The following is a 19784-nucleotide window of genomic DNA, read 5'->3' as shown; positions in this document are numbered from 1 at the left end:
CACAATTGCTTTTTTTTCTTAGCATATAACAATCTCAGCCTTTTTATTGGGATGTCAAAACCATTTCACTTAATATAATTATTCATAGGATAGTATCTATATATGCTATGTTTCTATTTGTTTTCAATACACTCTTGTTCTTTTTACTTCTTTATTCTTCTACTACTGCCTTATTTTGGGTTAAATATTACTAGTGTGTCTCTTTTATTCTCATGTTGATTTTATGTATTTATTATACATGTCATTTCTTTTTTTAAATTTATTTTTAATTGGAGGTATACATGTCACTTCTGATTGGTTACTCTGGTGATTATAATAAGCATCCTAACTGATCACAATTTACTACCAATTAATACTTAATTTTAGTAAAATATAGAAACTTTGCCCTAATTGTAGCTCTATTTCCTCTATCCCTTTTTGTACTATAACTATTATATATGTTATATAATATTTGTACACCCAGTAAAACAGCATTATAATCATTGCTGTATGTAATATCTTCTAAAGAAGCTAGGTGAAAATAAGCAACATATATTTATAGAGTATACCATATTTACCATTTCTAGTGCTGTTTATTTCTTTGTATAATTCCAGGTTATCATCTGGTGGTCATTCCTTTTTCTAAAGAACTATATTATTACTTGTAAAATCTGTAGGCAACAAATTCTCTCAGATTTCATTGATATGGGAATATCTTTATTTTGACTTAATTTTACAGGATAATTTTTGTGGATATAGAATATTGGTTAACATTTTTTTTTTCTTTCAGCACTTTGAGCATCTCATTCCATTGCCTTCTGAACCTCATTATTTTATTTTTTTATTTTTTTTGAACCTCATTATTTTAAATGACAGGCCAGTCATCAATTATAACCTGTATATATAATGCATTGTTTTTTCTTTTGCTGCTTTTAAAATTCTTTCTTGATCTCAGCATTTTCATCATGAGGAGCCTAGGTGGTGGTGGAGGTACTGTTTAATCATAAGTCATGTCTGAGTCTTTTGTGACCCCATGGACTGTAGCCGGCCAGGCTCCTCTGTCCATGGAATTTTCCAGTCAAGAATACTGAATTGAGTTGCATTTTCTTCTCCAGGGGATCTTCCCAACCCAGGGATGGAACTCAAATCTCCTGTATAGGCAGGCAGATTATTTACCACTGAGCCACTAGGGAAGCCTGAGCCTAGCTGTGAATCTCCTTTATCCTATTTATAATTTGTTGAAATCCTTGACTATAAAGATTAATTTTTTCATCCAATTTGATACATGAAGTGAAAGTCACTCAGTCATGTCCAACTCTTTGCAACCCCATGGACTACACAGTCCATGGAATTCTCCAGGCCAGAATACTGGAGTGGGTAGCCTTCCCTTCTCCAGGGGATCTTCCCAACCCAGGAATTGAACCAGTGTCTCCTGCATTGCAGGCAGATTCTTTATCAACTGAGCTCTCAGGGAAGCCCAGTAATTTGATACATTTTAAGCTATTTTTTTCTTCAAATAACTTTTCTATCCAGTCTCCCTCTTTTATTTCTGACATCCCTGTTTCACATGTATTGATATACTTGTCTCAAGGGCTCTGCGACTCTGTACATTTTTGGTCAATATTTTTTTCCTTCTGTACTACTTCTGTTAAACTTTATTAATCTATCTTCAAGTTTCCTAATTTTTTAACATTTGCTTTTATTTATTTATTTGGCTGTGTCCAGTCCAAGCTGGAGCACACAGGATCTTCAATCTTCATTGCAGCATGAGGGATCTTTAGTTGTGGTACGTGCTCCTACTTTCAGCATGAGGATTCTTGGTTGCAGCATACAGACTCTCAGCCACGGCAGGTGGGATGTAGCTCCCAGACCAGGGATTGAATCAGGGCCCCCGGCACTGGAAGCACAGATTCCCAGCCACTGGACCACCAGAGAAGTCTCCTACTAATTCTTTTTTAATGCAGTCTCAGAGCTGCTTCTCCCTAGATCTGCGTAACTTAGCAGCAGGCCAATGATTGGACACAGTTTATGCACAAACTTCTCAAAGCGAGTAAAGTTTTCATCCTCCACAGAAGGACCTATGTATGTATGGGAGAATATTAAAAACTCAGGCTATTTTTATATCTGCCTCAGCATTTGCTTTTCTTGAGGATATTCTTGTGTCTTGTAAGTGCTTGCCCATAGCTTCATGATTGGCCAGGACTTTGAATTGCTTAGTCCCTTTTAGCCTCTGCTGCCCCTTTATGAAGACTTAGCCAGAAATATGCTTACTGCTACAGCCCTAAGACCTTTCTCCTCACTGGAGCAACCAAAAATATCTCTGGATATGACAGTTTCCCACAACTCCAAATTCAATAAACCCCTTTCAACATTGGCGATGCAGTTACTGATCCACAGTCTTCTCTTCTTTGGTAGACCCTTCGTATCAACCAAGCCATGGGGGTGAGATGTGATTATTATTAAGCAAGAGGACCATAGACTCCCATCATTCTTATCCAAAGTTCAACAGTTTTTAAAACATAACTGATTATCAGATTAACATAGGCTGCTGGTCAATTTCTAGAGTGCTAAAGTGGTTATTTTACTCAATTTTGGGTAGCATTATTGTTGTTCCTTGGGGAGGGAATTTGCTGAACTCCTGATTCAGCAATAGTTTGAAGTGCCACCCCTCAGGGTAATTTTACATTGATTCCCAACCACATGAGAATAATTAAAAGGGAAAAGTAGAGACTCATTTCACTTATAAAAATAGCTTCAAATTTTCTAAATATTAACAATGCAAATTCAACAGTGTACTAAAAATGCAATGTGATTAGTATGATTTACTCTGAGAAAATAATGATTTAGCATCAGTGTGGTTATCCAGAAATGTATTATATTAATTGATTGAAAGAGAAAAATTGTAAAATTATTTCAATAGTTGCCAAGAAGGCATGTGATAATGAGTAAAACATATTGAGAAGAATAAAAACAGAAAGGAACTTCTAAGCTTATTAAAGTTTACAGAAAAAAAAAAAACCTATAGTAAACATTATATATAATGGAGAAACTTTATATATATATAGCATTTAAGATGGGCCGAGAAAGGGTTATCTTAAGGACTTCCCTAGTGCTCAGACAGTAAAAGCGTCTGCCTACAAGTGGGAGACCCAGGTTCGATCCCTGGATCGGGAAGATCCTCTGGAGAAGGAAATGGCAACCCGCTCCAGTATTCTTGTCTGGAAAACCCCATGAACGGAGGACCCTGGCAGGCTACAGTCCATGGGGTTGCAAAGAGTCAGACACGACTGAGCAACTTCACAACAAGAAAGGGCAGTTTGAAGTTCATTATCATTGCTACTGTTGAACTACTGTATGAACTCTAGATTATTGCCAATGATGAAAGAAAAAGAAATAAAGTAACAAAATTGAAAAGTTACAGAACTTCTATTATTTACAGATGATGTGATCAGCTTCCGAGAAAAATACAAGAGAATTAACATGTAAAAAATAATAATTAACAAGGTATCATAAAGGTTTTTAATATGAGATCAACTTATAGAAATCAATAGAATCTGTCTATGCCAACAATAATCAGGTATAAATACCATGAATAACAAAAATACCACTCAAAAGAGCAGTAAAATTGCCAATTTTCTAAGTCTTAGCAAAAACATAAAAATACCTGTGGAGAATATTTTTTGGATCTCATAAAGTGAAGTTGCTCAGTCATGTCTGACTCTTTGCAACCCCATGGACTGTAGCCTACCAGGCTCCTCCGTCCATGGGATTCTCCGGGCAAGAATACTGGAGCGGGTTGCCATTTCCTTCTCCAGGGGATCTTCCCAATCCAGGGATGGAACCTGGGTCTCCCGCATTGCAGGCAGACACTTTAACCTCTGAGCCACCAGGGAAGCCACAAAAATTACATGAATTAATGATATGATATTCTATGCCTTTGGCGTAGGCAAGTTACTATTGTAAAAAGTCAATTTTATGCAAATTAATTTATAAATTCTCTGTAGCCTGAACTATCTCGAGTTCCCAAACTCGTTTGATTTTTTAATAAACTTAGTAAATTTTTTTATTTCAAATATTCATGTGGAAAATGTATTTCCTGTGCATAGGTAAGTCAACTTTGAAAAAGTGAGAAAGAGGAATTGCATTATTAGTTATTAAAGAAATGAACTAATATGAACAAATAAGGAACTCTGAAACACATACATGTAACCCTACTTAATATACTAGAAAGCTGGCAACCTAAATCAATGAGAAATACTGAATGAATGAAATGATCAATTAAAAAACAAAAGTTTCTACATAGACCAAAGATGTTATGCTTAGAAATTATGCAAGTTCAGAAAACTTGGGTGGTAGGAATGAAAATCATGAAAAGGAGTCAAATTGAAATATTAGTTGGAGGCAAAACCAACAAGTCTTGTTGATGGAATGGATATCAGAATTATAAGGTTAAAGAATGACAGATACACTAATGAAGAATAGATTGATGATGCAAGAGAGAGGATGTCTGTAGGAGAAACTTTCTTGATCAGGTAGAGCATCTTACTCTGAGAGTAAGAGGCAGGGTTAATTTTTGATGGGAGAAATCTAAACAGAGAGAGTAGATTGTTTTCTTTTATAGTGAGGAGAAAAATAGCAACAATAAAAATGTATAGTTGCATTAATCTATTCACAGACATGTAAAAATCTAGAAGGAAATTACTTTAAGGCACACAGCCAAATATTAACTGCCTTCATTTATAAGTAAATCATTTCCTAGGTAGCAAAATATGTAACCATAAGAACGTTATTGAGAGGTCAAAATTATAATTCAGGCATAAAATGATAACAGAGAAGTATATTGTTTCGATATTCTAGAATTTTCTTAAAGCTCTTATTTTAAAATTCAGCAAATATATGTCTGTGTATGAAAACATATCACTAGTAATGTTTTAAAACAGTAGCATTAAAAATGATATATGTGTGTGTGTGTGTGTGTGTGTGTGTGTGTGTGTGGTGTATTTGGGGGATTTTTGTCACTTACTTGTATTTTGAATTTTTTAAAGCACCATTGATATATATGCTTTTCATGAAGAAAAAAGAGGAGGAGGAGGAGAATGGATTTTACATTATAAGCCTCTCTCTAAATGTGACAACGAAAGGCAGATTTGAAAAATCAAGTAAACCTTTCTGACCCTCACAGATTTGGGGAGCATAAAAGCAGCCCCCTTTTCCTCAGAGTTTGTAGTTATTGATCAGTTGCATGGTGACTGTGTCATTGTTGTAAAAGTGAGACCGTTTGAGCCCAGGCAAAGACTTTGGTTGACCAGGTCTATTGTGGAAGCTGAGGTGCTCAGACAGTCCTGAGTAACACTGACAAGGAAGATGTTAGCTTGGTTAGACCAGGGATATTAAGGTAATCTGGGTGTGCCTTCCTTGACTGATCATTTTGGTTATGTGTCAGAGGCATGAGAGGAGGAAGAGAAAGAAGATATTGGAGAAGAAGCTACATAGGAGACCTGGAATAATATGACTAGTTGTCAGAACACCTTGTGATAGCTCCAGCTTCATCAATACCTTATTGTGAGATGTTGTAGGCCAGCCAGAGACTTTGCCCAATCAGGGCTTAGAATTTTCATTTTTTTATACAAATAAAAATTTTTGTATCATGGAAAAATTATGTATAAAGGGAAGTGGTTGTGTGTTGGGTTGCATCTGTATAGTTTTTTCATTTTATTTAATTTTTTAAAAATTTTACCACAGAACAGTTTTCTCCAACAAATATTAGCCTGAATTCCAATTTGCAAAACAGATATAAACAAGCCAGTCTACTTGAATTAGAGGAAATCTCCAAGTATTAGAAAATATGTTCAGAGGAAAAGAGAAAGGAAATGAGTCACATGCCTGCTAACACATGTTAAACACTGTAGCTGACCTTTTAAATTTAGATTCTCATTTGACCCATGTTCCATATCAAAAGCGAATAAACTGAGACCCAGAGATACATAAATTGTCCAAATTCTGAGACTTGAACTTAGTTCTATAGTCCCATGAAGGCCTTGTTGGAACCAAGACAGGATAGTAGGAATGAGAAATGACCATGCAAGGCAGTCACCACACTGGTTTACTCTTACATCTGTTAGTGCCCAGAATGTTTTCAGAGAGTTGGGTCATGGGTTGGGCCTGTGGACAAGCGGTACCACATATTTAGCCCACCCCTGGACTAAGCCCTGTTCCCTCCCTTCTAAGTAGCTGGCTTTACAACAGGTGATGACCTAGTAATAAGGAAATAAACAGATCTGAATAGAGTTGAATGTGATCTCCAAAGCAAGTAAGACAAGTTGACTCAAAACAGTCTCACCTTTCCTGGGGCAGTAGCCCTGGAGGCTCTTGTTAAAAGCCTGTACCTTTTCTGGGATTTTGCTTCTTTTTCCCTGGAAGATAGCAAAGAATAGAATAGCTCAGACATGCTTGCCCAATTTTTAGGACTAACATCATACATGGTAAACTGAATTTTGGCTGTTCTCAGCCCAGTCTAGCTTGTCAGAAATGGAAGTATGTCCAGAATTGACCACAGATACCACAGACTTCTCCTGAGTACTGAAATACATCCATCTTAAATGTATTCCTATTGAAGGCAACAATCTCTATTGTTAACTGCACAGCACACTGCTGCTGCTGCTGCTGCCAAGTCTCTTCAGTCGTGTCCGACTCTGTGCAACCCCACAGACGGCAGCCCACCAGGCTCCTGTGTCCATGGGATTCTCCAGGCAAGAACACTGGAGTGGGTTGCCATTTCCTTCTCCAATGCAGGAAAGTGAAAAGTGAAAGTGAAGTCACTCAGTCGTGTCTGACTCTTAGCGACCCCATGGACTGGAGCCTACCAGGCTCCTCCGTCCATGGGATTTTCCAGGCAAGAGTACTGGAGTGGGGTGCCACTGCCTTCTCTGGCACAACACACTACCCACCATAAATACTGCCAACATCCAGATGGTCACCAGCTCTAAAAGCCATTTGTACTATTTTCAGAAGGCTCTCTTTGAAAGGCTGTATTCACATCAACCCCAAATCTGCTTGCCTGTCTTGGTCTTAGGCTCCAGCCTCTTAAGGACCCACAGAGCACACTGAGCAATTTAAAGAAAACCTTAATGCCTCATGCAGTCTCCTTCTTTCCAGGTTTCCAAGTTTATCTCAATGTAATTTACATAAGTAACATAATAATTGACTGAGTGACTTCAAAGTGATAAATAACCTGCCTTGCATATTTAAAGGCATTGTATTTTTGTTTTATTTTTCAATAAATTTATTTTACTCATAGTTTCAGTCTCCTATCTAAACATCTTATGTTAACAAGTAGAAAACTCTTTAGTAAGTAATATACCTACTGGTTTACAGTCAGCTTTCAAAAGACTAAGGATTCTTCAGCTTGCCCTGGGAGTCTCCCCTCCCTAAATTTTGCCCTGCCTTCCTTCATCTTCCAAAATGTCTTCATTAGAAGCATATGTGATCAGAGCTTTGTTATCCCAATATTAATAAGTATGTCAGATAAAATCCCTTGACACATTACCAGTTATAATTATCTTCAATGGGTTAGCTTAGTGTTGTCTTGGTACCAGAGTTGAAGTTTTGATGGTCAGAAACTGAGAATGGATTCCCTGTTCAAAAGTAAATTAAGTTTCTTTGATTTGAGGGTTTTCCTTTTCCAACCCAAACTTTTTTTGGGTGTCACTGGAGAGAAGGAAATCAAGTTAGGAAGCATTGCAAAGGTGTCAGTAAACTTCCAGGATATTAATTCTGTGTTGCAGGCAGTTGGAAGCCACAATCGATTCTAGAGTCCTTTCATGCTAGCATAATCCTAGAGGTCTAAAGCCCTACTGGGAGCTCCCAGAGTCAGGCTATATCCTGCTTCTCCTGGTTGGCTATCACATCATTCTCAGGGATACAACAGTGTCAGGTCTTAACAGGCCCAAGAATCATTTTCTCCCAAGGTAAGAAAACTCAACTTGGAACCACATCCTCAAAAGACTATTAAGTACTACATAAGGTACTGATACTGAGTCCTCTGGGATATTTTGAAACACCATAAGTGCTTATTAAAATCTTTGTGGGTGGGTGGCATTTATCCAACTTTACTTGACAAAAGGTATCATCTGCTGAGCATTATTATTTACCAACTGAGATTCAGAAAAATATACGTGACAGAAAATAAAAATATATTGAGTTCACAGAATAGTGGTAATTCAAAACAATTGAAAGAAAGATAAACTTTACTCACAATATCATTTTGCACATAGCACATTTGTTGACAAACATTCTTCCATCAGGACTTTGAAAAGGTTTTTTATCTTGGGAACAGAACAGTTTTCCATTTTTCATCAATACTCGATATTCACTGCATGTTTCCTTAGGAAAAATATGAAAAAAGTGTTTACAGAAACCTCATCACAGCAAGTTTTACCTTCTAAGAACAGTGTTATTTCATAACCACTACCCTCTTTGTATGGAAGACATTCACTCAACTTGATACAGATAATACAAATAAAAATAATGAATCTGGATTGTCTGTTGGAGATTGAAAATTCACCTAAAAGCATTCATCTAAAACCATTAGCAAAATGGAAAGAACAAGGGACTTGGAGTCAAAAAATCTAAGCCTATATGACAGGGTTCTCATTTATAAGTCCAACAGTCATGGCAAATTAAATTCTCAAAGGCCCACTTATAAGTATACATGCTTCATAAGTTTTGTGTGGATTAAATATCATAAGCATGTAAATCCCTCAAAGAGGGCCTGATACTTTGTAGATATTCAATAATTAGGTTCTCTACCTCACCTCTTCTTCCTGTTTAGTATAGCTGTTGTTGTTGCCACGCTTATTATTGGAATATGCTAAGCTCATACATATAAATATGTCTAATGTCATAGTTCAATAATAATTGTCATTGAAAGGTATATGTAAAAGTTGCTGAGAAGGTTAGAAAGTGAAGGTAAAAGTGAAGTCGTGTCCAGCTCTTTGCGACTCCTTGGACTGCAGCCTACCAGGCTCCTCGTCCATGGGATTCTCCAGGCAAAAGTACTGGAGTCAGTTGCCATTTCCTTCTCCAGGAGATCTTCCTGACCCAGGGATCGAACCCAGGTCTCCCACATTGCAGGCAGACGCTTTAACCTCTGAGATACTCAATATATTTAATGAAGGCCGGGTATATGACACTCAATTTTTTTCTAGGAGCTTAGTATTAATGGTGCATTTGCACTACCTAGTAAAGCACTGATTTAAAATATTACATTGCCTATTAGTTTAGGAAATTCACTGGTCTATATTTTGTTTTGTTTTGACTTTGAAAAAAGGCTTCAATATCCTCATAACAGAAAACATAAGTAATTAAATCAAGCCTTTGATCCAATGCTGACAAATGCACCTGTTCCAAAGGATTGATTATAGAATTCTACTCAACCTCCTATATCTTTATAGTAATCATTCAGTCAGTCAACAAACACTATGAGGATACTATACTCTTCTAGGTGCCATGGATATAGCAGTAAATAAGGCAGAAGGATCCTTGGCCTAAATTGTGTTTACCATCTAATGGACAATGATGTACCTAACCCAGCATCCTACACTTGGGAGGCAGGTGATAGCACTTGCAGAATGAAGAATGATTAATGGTGAAGAAGAATACATAATTTCAGAGACCAGCCCTGGGAAATTTTGCTAAGGGTAACCTACTAAGACATCTCTAAGATTATGATCACCAACCAGTGATTTTATCTGAGTAGCACAATAACAATTTATGGCAGCAGACTGACAACTAGGTCTCTTGAGATCCATGTCTGGTCTCTGATTCTGTAGTATTTTATGCCGATATTGCAAGTTACTGCTTAACTGGCCAGATATAACTGAACCTACAAAGTCCAGATAAAATTCCTGTCATGGAATGAGAGAAGAGCCTGGTGTCTTTGTAATAAATATATATTTCTTGTGAGGCAGGTCTTAAAGAACATACTAGAAACAAAAATTCATGAAGAATGAAGCTTTAAATAGTTTCTATTGGTCAACTCTAAAAGAACATTATCAACGAAAATAATTCCTGAATTGGATTTCTCCAATATCACAATTAGATAAATTCCTAAATCTGAGAAAGACCCTCTTCTCTTATTTTTTCCCACACAAATGGACAACAGAGTCCCAAAGAATAGGTTTAGAAATTTGTTCACAGTTTGTAATCAGTAAACATGGAACTCAGTGTGATTTTTCTGAGTTATGAGGTTATCCAGTGTATTCTCTTGGGCAAGAGCAAAAGTCCATAAAAATTGAAAGAAACACTTGCATTTTTCTTTGGGAAAAGTGAAATAGCTTCCCAAAGACCATAATAGAAAAGGTTGAAACAGGAACAGGTCTGGACCATCAGGGGTTCTGAGGTGGGGAGATGACTTCCCTGCAACTGTTTACTCATGATGTAATTTCCAGGCTTTGGCTCAATTTTGTTTGTTGCTCTCCGTGTTTTCTCCACTTATTTCAGAAAAACTGGAGCCCTGTAGGGCCAAGCTCTTTCTGTTTTCTTTCACTGGCTGTGATATCCGTCTCATTGTCTTCGATTGTTCCTCCCCAGGCATCCAAATAAACCCCAGGAGCTGGTATCACCCCTGCTCTATGTTAAAGCACCAACACGGTTGATGTGGCTTCGTAATTACCCTTCTGGGATGACAAATGTAAGCATTTAGTAAGGATCCTTGTAGATCACTCTGGTGCTTTTCTGTGCTGCTCTGGCTCATGTTTGTAACATTCAACATGTTTTATGGTACTAGAAAGACCTCGAGCTACCAAACTCGGAAAATAAAAAAATCCAGCATTGTAAGGAAGACCAAATCAATAGTTTTCATTTCTGACAAAATATTCAGACTATGATCTGAATTATTTCCAGATAAATAATCACTTTTCATATTCTTTTTGCTTTTGTCAACATAAGAGGAGGCTAAATTTCTGTTTTTAAAATGCTTTTCAGTGAAATAAGAATTTAACAATATGAGAAATATCAGTGCAAAATTTGAAGTATGCACTAGAAACTACCACCCATTATCATAGACTCTGAAAAAATAAACATATTTCTTCATGCACAGAGAGATTTACACAATACGCTTTTTTTTGAGTATAAAATATCCAAACAAGCGTGCTCTTTGATTATCAAAAATCCAGTCTTTTTTCCTACCCTATCATCCCACTCTACTTATGTAATGGAAGTTTCTGAACCTCTTTAATCAGCAAACTTCAATGAAATAACAGAGACTATAATGGAATTCTCTAGAATATTCCTGTAACAAGTTTCTTTAAAAAAAAGTTAACAATAAAATACAGCAAGAGTATTTTAATCATGTTTATGAGTTTTGGTGTAGAAAACAATCTTTGTATTATTTTATTCTTCAAGTGTTCATGATCTTTGAGAGACGTAAATATCTGCTTCATAACCAGAAATATTTTAAATCTGAAATAATGGCGCAGTTGTGCATGCATGTGTGTGTGTGTGTGTGTGTATAATTGGCTCTCTCAATGTGGCTTTCAAATATATTAAAAAATATTTAATTTCTATAGAAATTAAACACAGGTGCTTCTGCTCAGTCTGCTGTGAGTTGCAAGTATCTTCATGATTCACTCCCTCTGCATCTTATGCTATCCTTATTCTAAGGCTATCTTCTCAGAGGAAACTTAGTTGACTATTGAGAAGAACTGATACCATTTCCATCCACAGAAATTCCTATCTTCTATCCTTCTAGCACTAATCATTATTTAATGTACTGTATATTTTGCTAAGTTACTTACTACCTTGTCTGTTTTCTTCCCTTACAAGGTAAACTCCATGATGGCAGGATTCTTTTTTTGTTTTTATATTCCTGGCACCTCAAACAGGATCTGACATACAAAAGATGCTCAGTAAATATGTACTGAATGAACTATATACACTGAAAATATACAAAATATAGACAATTCCTTTTTGCATAGTGATCATAAGAAAACTTATTTCAGCTTCCTGTGTGCGTCATGACTTTTTCAGCTGTTAAGCTGAACAAGAGTAATTCACTAATGTGTTTGTTTGTGGAATTGTAAAGCATTCCTTTAGTGTGATAGACAACCTCTTGCCAACCTCTGTTATCATTAATGCATTGACGTGTGTGTGTGTGATTTATGCCTTGATTCATAAAGACCTGTTTCTGTGTTTTTAACAAAGCTATTAGTGCCCATCAGTATAATATGTCTGTATTATTAATATGAAGGTGTTGGTCACAGAACATTTTTCTTCAGGGATCTTGGAATGAATTCAATGAACAGAAAAAGCAGGACTAACCTGATTTACATCTTCACTGGCAGCATCTGGGACAAAAATACAGAAACCAAAGTTAAGGGAATGTACAACATTTAATAAGTAAAATGAACAATCCACTGAGTGTAGTGTCTTGCTTATTTTAACAACAATATATTTTAAAACCACAAATTGATTTGAACACATTAAAATGCACCATGGCAAGTAAAGTGAGGGCATTGCACCAGCAGTATATACAATAACAAAGACCTCTCATTCATAAAGTGCCAATTTCTTCAAAAAATAATATTCATATACTTTCTGAACCCCTCAAAATATCTAACTTCTTAAAAAATCCTTTCAGAACAAAGTATTGTAGGCTTCTTTTAAAATTATAACACACATATCCAATATATCAATCACAGTTTTAAGGAATAGTGTAGCATAAAGTTTATATCCTATATACATAAAATTAAATTTTCTGGATTCTGGTAATACCATCTCCTCATCACAGCCACAAAATTTAGAGATCTGGTAAATATTATGCCTTGATTCATAAACACCTGTTTCTGTGTTTTTTAACAAAGCTATTAGTGCCCATCAGTATAATATGTCTGTATTATTAATATGAAGGTATTGGTCACAGAACATTAAAATTAAAATTACAGACTAATACGCTCTCTCATTAACAGACTATTTTTGGTACCAAGACACTCATTTTAGGAAAGTGGGTATCATTTGTGTATAATAGTCTCCTCACTCTCCATCTCTGAAGTTTCCTTTTAAAATACATAAAACTTCACAGCAAGGTAAGTCTAGGTAATCTGTGTTCCCTTCAAATTCAGATAGCAAAAGCAAAAACCTATCATCTCCTGGCACCCAAAGAAGAAAGACCCTTACCATGTAGAAGAAATACTTTCAATTCATTTAGGATTTGAAAACACAAAAATAAAATTTGCTAGAAAGCATGCTGGTTTTAAACCAGATGATTGAATTTGATTTTTTAATGTTTATATATAAGTAGAGTATTAAAGTATACATATTAAGTACATCTAAGTTTTAAATACCTGTTGTATACACAATTCATATAATTATGTTTCATACATTTAATATTCTAAATATGTATAATATATATATAATTCATATCACTATGAACTGATATGTTTGGTGAGGGGAATAAGGAGAAGACTCTATTAGCTTTTCAGAATTAATGTTGAATTAATGGAAGAATTTCTGATGGATAAAAATTCAGATTATCTCACACTACATGTCCTTTTTAAAGATACCCTATTTATAAAGTTGCATATCTAATTCTTCAAAACTCTATGTCTGGCAAGATAGTTCAGGGTTTTGTATACACATGCATGTGCGCGCACACACACACACACACACACACACACACACACACACACACACACTGAGGAGGGAGGAAGGGAGAGAAGTCTCTGCCTAGAGCTTTGGAATGTGTGGCAAGAGGCTTAGATTACAGGCAAATTGCTCACCTTGTATGAGACAAACAGCCAGGGTCAGAAGCATTGGCACTGTGGTTATCTTCATGTTGATGATGATGTAAGTTGGTTACCAGTCTGCTTCTTGCATTGCTCACCAGCTGGTGCTCTAAGACTGAAGCCGTGGAGATGCAGCTCACTTTTATAATATAACTGTGGGTAACACCCACAACAGCCAACACTGCAAAACCAGTTGTTCAAGGTCATGCTAAACTTAATATACCACATCAATGTAGTTTCCATCTTTTAGGATCCTGTCAAGGTGGCAGATTCGCACAAAAGCTATTTCTAAAGTAGTTCTAATGTGTTTTCAAGATACCTGCCCTAGAAGGCAAGAGATTATGTCCAAAACTCAAAGTTTAACACTCCAGAGTCCAATATGAGAACTGAATTTCTCACCAACCCTAGACACATTTCCTCATACACAAACGTGTTTCTAATTCAGCTCCCTTCATAAGTGAGAAGGGAGGGGAAAATAAGGCAGATGGGTTGTCCTACAAGTCAGGTAAAGATTTAAAGACATCTGGAGAAAGCTGCTGCTAGCAAGAGCACCCAGGGTTCCTTTTGCTTCCATCTGCATCTGTCCTAGAGTGTTTCAATTCAGTGTCACAGACTCATATATAAGTTATAAAATGACCCTAAGGGATAACTATCAAAATTCAAACACTGAAGACTTGGGGAAACAGAAACTAACAGAAGAAGCTATGAGTTTCCCAAAAGCTCACCATTGAGATGGAAGAGAAGACCACAATTTCAACATTTTTTCAACTCCATACTCTTTCACCCACTATACATTAGTAAAGGCAGAAAGATGTGAAATCGAAACTTGTGCATAGCTACTCACATTCTCCACCAAAAAAAAAAAAAGCTTGCACACAGCTACTTTTAAAGTTTTTCAATCTGAAAGACATTTTAAATGTGCAAGCTTTTTCTGTAGCTAGCCAAACATCATAATCATAAACATTAGAGATGCACGGTTTAACTTTCCACAGTCCATCACTTTCCAAATTACTGTTTGGAAATTTTCACTTAAATCAGTTTTAGATTAAGTTTACTCCTGTAATACTTCATTATTTAGTTTCCCAAGAAGTAAAGAAGAAACAAAATATCTAAAAGTATAGATAACTTTTCCAGAGAAAGTATCTTCTCCTTAGTTCCTTCTTCCATTCTATAAGCAATGCCTTTTGTCTACTGGTTTATTTTACTCCATTCAATAAAGCACCTGGAGAATTACGCAAAGGTGACTGAAATCAAAGCCAAATGGTTGGATTCTGGTATTCTATACATTTCCAAATCTATAGAAAGGAAATTTTGGATTCAATGGGATCAAAGCCCTTTTTAAAGATTGTTTCAGAAAACTGATCTAAGGCTAGCCAATGCTGAGGTCGTGTCAATATTCTGAATATACCATCAAAGCCATAGTGTTTCCTTTTCTTTCTTTCATGAAATAATTTCTTTCCTATAAAATATAATCATTGGTCTCAAAGTCTGTGCTGTATTTCTGTATTTCTTTCCAACAGTTTAGTAAAATTAATAACCATAGAAAGCAAGTTCAGATTGCATTACTATTACAGATTAGAAAATTGATATCTGTCATAGCTTAATGGAAAGAGAATGGGACAGGGAATCAGAAAATTTTTCTGTTTCTGTCTTTGCAACTATACAGTGTAATGGAAATGAACATGGTTTTGGCTCACGGTAAACCTGGGTTAAAATCTTGATCATGAGTTACCAGCCATGTTGCCTTGGGCAAATCACTTATTTTCTTTCAGCCCGTTTCCAAATATGTAAAGCAGGGATAGTAAAACTATACTGTACAATTGTTATAAGAGTTAGAGGTAAATCATGTGTGTGTGTGTGTGTGTGTAATGTTCAGGGAAATTCCAAGTACATGTGATAAGCTTTATAGTTGATAGCTGGTCTTGCATTTTCATCTCATTATAATAATGTGGCTTCCTAGGTAATTTCTAAGACTCCAAGAAAAGTCAACATCTCTTACACGTGGTCCACAATGACAGATTTAAGTTTGCTCAGCATAGAAATAACAATCCCAAAACATTCTGAAGTAAAATCAAAAAGTCAAGATACAAGCTCTCTTTTTCATCCTATCATTGTGTTCTAAACCATGATACCTAAAACAAATCAAAGTATTAGCCATTTAAATTTGCTGAAGCTGTTGCTAGATTTTGGTCATCATTGATTCCTGTAAAAATCATCTTCTGTATAATGACATGCCAATACTAATTTTTTAATCTTCCATTTATTCTGGTAGAACATATGAAATGTGTCCTAACTATACACTCTTACTGATGGTGTGTGTGTGGGTGTGCGGTCAGTCATGTCCAACTCTTTGCAACCTCATGCACTGTAGCTTTTCAGGCTCTTCTGTCCATGGGATTTCCAGAATACTGGAGTGGGTTGCCATTTCCTTCTCCAGGGCATCTTCCTGACCCAGGGATTGAACCCATGTCTACTGCACTGGCAGGCAGATCCTTTACCACTGAGCCACCAGGGAAACCCATTATTGATAGTAGGAAAGTTTAATGCCTTAAATTGAATTGGTGACTATGTAATATGCAATGATGAAAATCAAATCTAGCCCAAATGGACAGTCTTCCCAGGAGTGGAAGTGGTGAGAGGGTGTAACAAAGAACTGAAAGATGATTGTGTCTCTAGAGTATCCCAGCTATGAGGAAGGATTGAAGGAGTTAGTTCCCTTCTTACTGGAGAAGAGTTCCTCACGGACACCCAGAACCTTATGAAACGATGCATAAGAGGATTGAAACTCATAACCTCTTCCAGGAGAATAAAATCGCCAAGAGAAGATTCAGCAAGCACTGCAATACCAGAAGCACGTGTCAGCTGGCTCTTGTCATCAGAGCTACTTCTCCACTTCATTTTAGACATGTAAATCCAGAGGTGATTGATCACATACTCTGTTAATCACGTCTTACTTCGAAAACCATAGACTTGAAATTCAAATGAAAGGAACCAAGGTTTTAGAGAGCTGGGTTAATAGAGTACTTTTGTATTAGGTTGTCAGAATACTTTCCTTAAATTCTAAATTTTTTTCCCAGCTCTTTTAGTTTTTCATCAAATATGCACAACCCTTTTCCTTCCCATTAAAAAGGAATGGAGTTAGGTTGCAAAAAGTATAGACCTTACAATTCAACACAGGTATCAAGTGGCCCAGAATCTGAATCCACATCAAGGATATTGACACGGGGAAGAGACAAGAAAACTATGAAGGAAACAAGACTTTGCAGATCAGCAGTATTACTAAAGACAAAGGTTACTTCTAAAATCCAAAGTTAGCAGATCACTGTTCAGATGGTCTCTTTTTCTATGCTGAGATTTCCTTGATGATCACAACAGTTTAATAACTATAGTCCCTTACAGTTAAACCACCTTCTGCATCTTTCCAAACAATCTGTCTTCCATGAGCTGTCTTGACTTGTTTATTCAATGCTGTGAGGCAGCAGAGCAGGTATCATTATCCTTTCCTTACCTGCCAGAAATGGTGTCATTCATAAACCTCAGAGTAGGAACTAGCCTCAATGGTAGTCCCAGCCTTGCCACTTTCTTATTTTTTACACCCTTCATTGGCAGCCCATAGATTTTCAGGCAGTTCAAGAGAATCTGGATGTTATAGTGCTTTAAACAAGGTACAACATTCTATTGCTAAAGTGGTCCTTTCTATTTATTGCCTGCTCTCGCACATTCATAGATACACACAACCATAAACCCATGATGATAAAAAGAAGCATGCTGTGACCATGATTGACAAAGTATATAACCTAATAGTTCTTAGGAGATGAATTAATTTTTTATTTTCTTAATTTTTGTTTCCTTTCCTAAGATTCTCATGTTTTTCCTGACTAACAAGTCTGAATTCTCCTTTTTTGAAGACACTAACTGGAAAACAGCCTTTACCCCCCTTCTTTTTTTGAAAGTCCTATTAACAGGTATTGAAACCAATTGTGTTTTTTTCCGGGGCTCTGAAGAGCTCTGTTACCACAGTCCTTTATGCTTCAGCGCAGAGAAGAATTCAGTGTGAGCAAAGTGATAGATTAAGAAGTGATTTTTTTAGAATACGATTCTTCTGAAGTTTACAAGTGGGCAAGTGAGAAATGCCATGTTCTGAGAACTTATGGAACTACAGTTTTACAATCAAAGGAAAAGCGGGGAGAGAGAGAAGACCTTCTTTGTCTTTCTTAAGTAGATGTCACGCTTCCATCATTAGCTCCTCCTCCAGGTTGAGCAAGGGAGTTTTCTTGTCCCTACATGGTCAAGCTAGGTGCACAAATTATTATTTTTTATGTGTGCAGAGACCATGTCCTGGAGATCATTAACTTACTGAGCTCACTGGGCAGGATGGGAATCTCATGTCACCACTGTTTTATTGTTTTGGGGTCTGTCTCGTGCATCTTGCATGGTTTATTGCTAAGTAAATCTGCTTTCTTGAGTTATCCATTAACTTATAGGGGGCTCCCATATTTTTTTCTACTTACAATATCTTATAATGAATAATGAAATCACCCAGTCATGTCGACTTCTTGAGACCCCATGGACTGTAGTCTACCAGGCTCCTCTGTCCATGGGATTTTCCAGGCAAGGGTACTGGAGTGGGATGCCATTTCCTTCTCCAGGGGTTCTTACTAACCCAGGTATTGAACCTGGGTCTCCCACATTGCAGGCAGGTGCTTTACTATCTGAGTCTCTAGGGAAGCCTACAATCCCTTAGTGGGATTATCTATTTAATCACCTCTTTGTATCTTACTCCCTCTATGAGAATTTCTTTTTGTCTGTCTAGAAAGGCTAAGAGACTATAGAGATAAGCATATCATTTTATCTAAGAACAAGATGAGATGGGTGCTGTTTGATCACTAAGCATACAGACCTTACTATTTATAGATATAATTGTTGTTTTTGTTAGATTAGGATTAAGAAAACAGAATGATTCAATACCTAATGTTTGACCGTATTAAGTTTCATGTATTGGTGTAATATTTGGTTCTTAAATACAATATTCAGCTTCTCCTACAGTTGATACTACAGAGACCCCTGTTCCATGACACTATACTATCCATAACCTGGGAATTCTGTATGTTCTGAAGTCTCCTAGGATTTATTCTGACTGTAGAAAACAGGTTTCTGAAGCCAAAGTCCTTTGGGGGAAAATTACAATGACTTAATTCTGAAGAAGCTAGTATACCGAATTTAGGTAAAAGAGTAATGCATATTTTATACTGAAATATTTTATGTGCATACTTACAATGAGAAAATTGTCAAATTTGTAGGTAAAATTAGGAAAATATATTTCAGTTCAGTTCAGTCACTCAGTCATGTCCAACTGTTTGCAACCCCATGAATCACAGCACACCAGGCCTCCCCGTCCATCACCAACTCCCAGAGTTCACCCAAACTCATGTCCGTTGAGTCGGTGATGCCATCCAGCCACCTCATCCTCTGTTGTCCCCTTCTCCTCCTGCCTCCAATCCCTCCCAGCATCAGGGCCTTTTCCAAGGAGTCAACTCTTCTCATGAGGTGGCCAAAGTATTAGAGTTTCAGCTTCAGCATCAGTCCTTCCAATGAACACCCAGGACTGATCTCCTTTAGGATGGACTGGTTAGATCTCCTTGCAGTCCAAGGGACTCTCAAGAGTCTTCTCCAACACCACAGTTCAAAAGCATCAATTCTTCAGCGCTCAGCTTTCTTTATTCAATTGTTTGCAAAGAAACAAAATTTGCTATCATTTATGGTGCATCATTTTATGTACCATAATGTACATCATTACATAAGGTACATACATAAAGTACATCATTAAGGTGTACTTACTAAGTGACAGGAACAACAATAAAGAGTAAATACCATTTTGTTCTGTTTTTAAAGGATGAAAAATAGAGGTTTCAGTTCAGTTCAGTCACTCAGTTGTGTCCAACTCTTTGCAGCCCCATGAACTGCAGCATGCCAGGCCTCCCTGTCCATCACCAACTCCTGGAGTCCAGCCAAACCCATGTCCAT

The 19784-nt window shown here is 36.7% G+C and overlaps 1 protein-coding gene across 3 annotated transcripts in view; it reads right to left on the bottom strand.

Moving 5' to 3' along the window:
* SPINK5 (serine peptidase inhibitor Kazal type 5) overlaps positions 1 to 19784 on the bottom strand; it is a 258121-nt gene that overhangs the window by 71551 nt on the left and 166786 nt on the right. For all 3 annotated transcript variants that reach the window (XM_070793788.1, XM_070793789.1, XM_070793790.1), the window contains exons 2-5: positions 13755 to 13941; positions 12298 to 12323; positions 8234 to 8361; positions 6320 to 6392 (exon numbers count right to left, since the gene is read on the bottom strand). In XM_070793788.1, coding sequence (XP_070649889.1) covers positions 6320 to 6392; positions 8234 to 8361; positions 12298 to 12323; positions 13755 to 13809 — 282 coding nt within the window. In that variant the 5' untranslated portion in view covers positions 13810 to 13941. The remainder of the gene's footprint in view (positions 1 to 6319; positions 6393 to 8233; positions 8362 to 12297; positions 12324 to 13754; positions 13942 to 19784) is intronic.

Source organism: Bos indicus, chromosome 7 (genome assembly GCF_029378745.1).
Source record: "Bos indicus isolate NIAB-ARS_2022 breed Sahiwal x Tharparkar chromosome 7, NIAB-ARS_B.indTharparkar_mat_pri_1.0, whole genome shotgun sequence".
Classification (NCBI taxonomy): Eukaryota; Metazoa; Chordata; class Mammalia; order Artiodactyla; family Bovidae; genus Bos; species Bos indicus.
Note: the sequence above shows the minus strand (reverse complement) of the source record. Positions and strands in the feature narration are given on the sequence as shown.